Source organism: Trichoderma citrinoviride (assembly GCF_003025115.1).
Source record: "Trichoderma citrinoviride strain TUCIM 6016 unplaced genomic scaffold BBK36scaffold_388, whole genome shotgun sequence".
NCBI classification, from domain to species: Eukaryota; Fungi; Ascomycota; class Sordariomycetes; order Hypocreales; family Hypocreaceae; genus Trichoderma; species Trichoderma citrinoviride.
Window position 1 is genome coordinate 1 of NW_020195096.1, and position 1,276 is coordinate 1,276.

At 62.0% G+C, this 1,276-nt stretch overlaps 1 protein-coding gene across 1 annotated transcript; it reads left to right on the forward strand.

Moving 5' to 3' along the window:
- Position 1: 1 nt before the first annotated feature.
- BBK36DRAFT_1133876 (hypothetical protein) lies at positions 2 to 1,240 on the forward strand (the record flags this gene model as incomplete). Its single annotated transcript, XM_024892121.1, has 2 exons — positions 2 to 405; positions 520 to 1,240. The coding sequence occupies exons 1-2, from the start codon at positions 113 to 115 to the stop codon at positions 1,238 to 1,240; spliced, it is 1,014 nt and encodes a 337-aa protein (XP_024744717.1). The 5' UTR covers positions 2 to 112.
- Between the last annotated feature and the right edge of the window lie 36 nt (positions 1,241 to 1,276).

The window sequence follows — 1,276 nt, forward strand, 5'->3', positions numbered from 1 at the left end:
GTCTATTCAGCCGTCAGCACCAGCCTTGTCGTCCCCTTCACAACCTGCAGCCAAGAGCTCGCAGACCACGGCGGCGCTGCATCCATCGACACCTCCGCCGCTCAAACCTCTTATGAGCAGGCATGCCACCGAGGTTGTTTCTCCCCAGCCGAGACGGGTGTCGAGGACGCCGCTGAGCCCCGTCACGTCCCCTCACCTTGCGCTGAGCCCCGGCATCAGCGCTGCGATCGCGCCGCCTTCTCCCGATCCACTCAAGAAGAATCAAGACTCTGCCGCGAAGCGACCGCCGACGCCGCCGAAGCCTCGAGGCAGTGGAAAGAATACACTCGATAAGGCTCAGATTCAAGACCAGGACAGGCCTAGGCTCCGAGACCGATCATATAGCAGTCATACAGATGGGTCGTCGTCCGGGCAGACGCGGAGCTCTGGAGCTTCCTCAGTGTCTCGGCTGGCCGAGCAGTCGACGCCCCTTTTCCACCAGCACGGGGAATCTCGTCCGTCTTCCATGGCCCTCGCTAGGAGGGCCTCAACAATGAGCGTCCCGTCAACTCCGTCAAGGGAGCTGGTCTCTCATCGGCACGCCGGCAACGGTTCGCCAAATCGAACACAACTAGACAATCTCACCGACGCAATCGTGGCCGGGTCACTGGCCTCTGCCCGATTGACGCCTCACCATTCGGGGCCTACCTCGCTGGCCCCTCCTCCTTTGCCGAAACGACAAAAGTCGCCTCGCCTTTTACACACACTCCGACAGCCGCATAACGTGCTCGACGAGGAGGAAGACCACCACAAGAAAGGCCACAGAGCGCTGCTGCGCAAGGGGAAACACGCACACCACGAAGGATCAAGGAAGAAATGGCGCGAGGAGATTCGGCCACGGGAGAGGAAGAGGTACGAGGCGCTGTGGGCGTCCAACCGCGGCATACTGCTGACGGACACGCGGGTGATGAGCCCGGCTACGAGCCTCAGCAGCGACCTCGACCGGGACGTCTCGCAGTGCGTGGCCAACGTCGTGGTCAGAGAGGTGTGGAAGCGGTCGAGGCTGCCCGATGACGAACTGGCCGAGATCTATGACCTGGTGGATCGAAGCCGGACGGGCATGCTGAGCAGGGCCGAGTTTGTGGTGGGGACGTGGCTCGTTGACCAGCGGCTCAAGGGGAGAAAGGTGCCGGCCAAGGTGACGGATAGTGTCTGGGGAAGCGCCAACGGGGTCAGGGTCAAGGGGCCGCATGGGAAGTGAGGGTGGTGATGAATTATCTTTCGGTGTGGGAAGAGT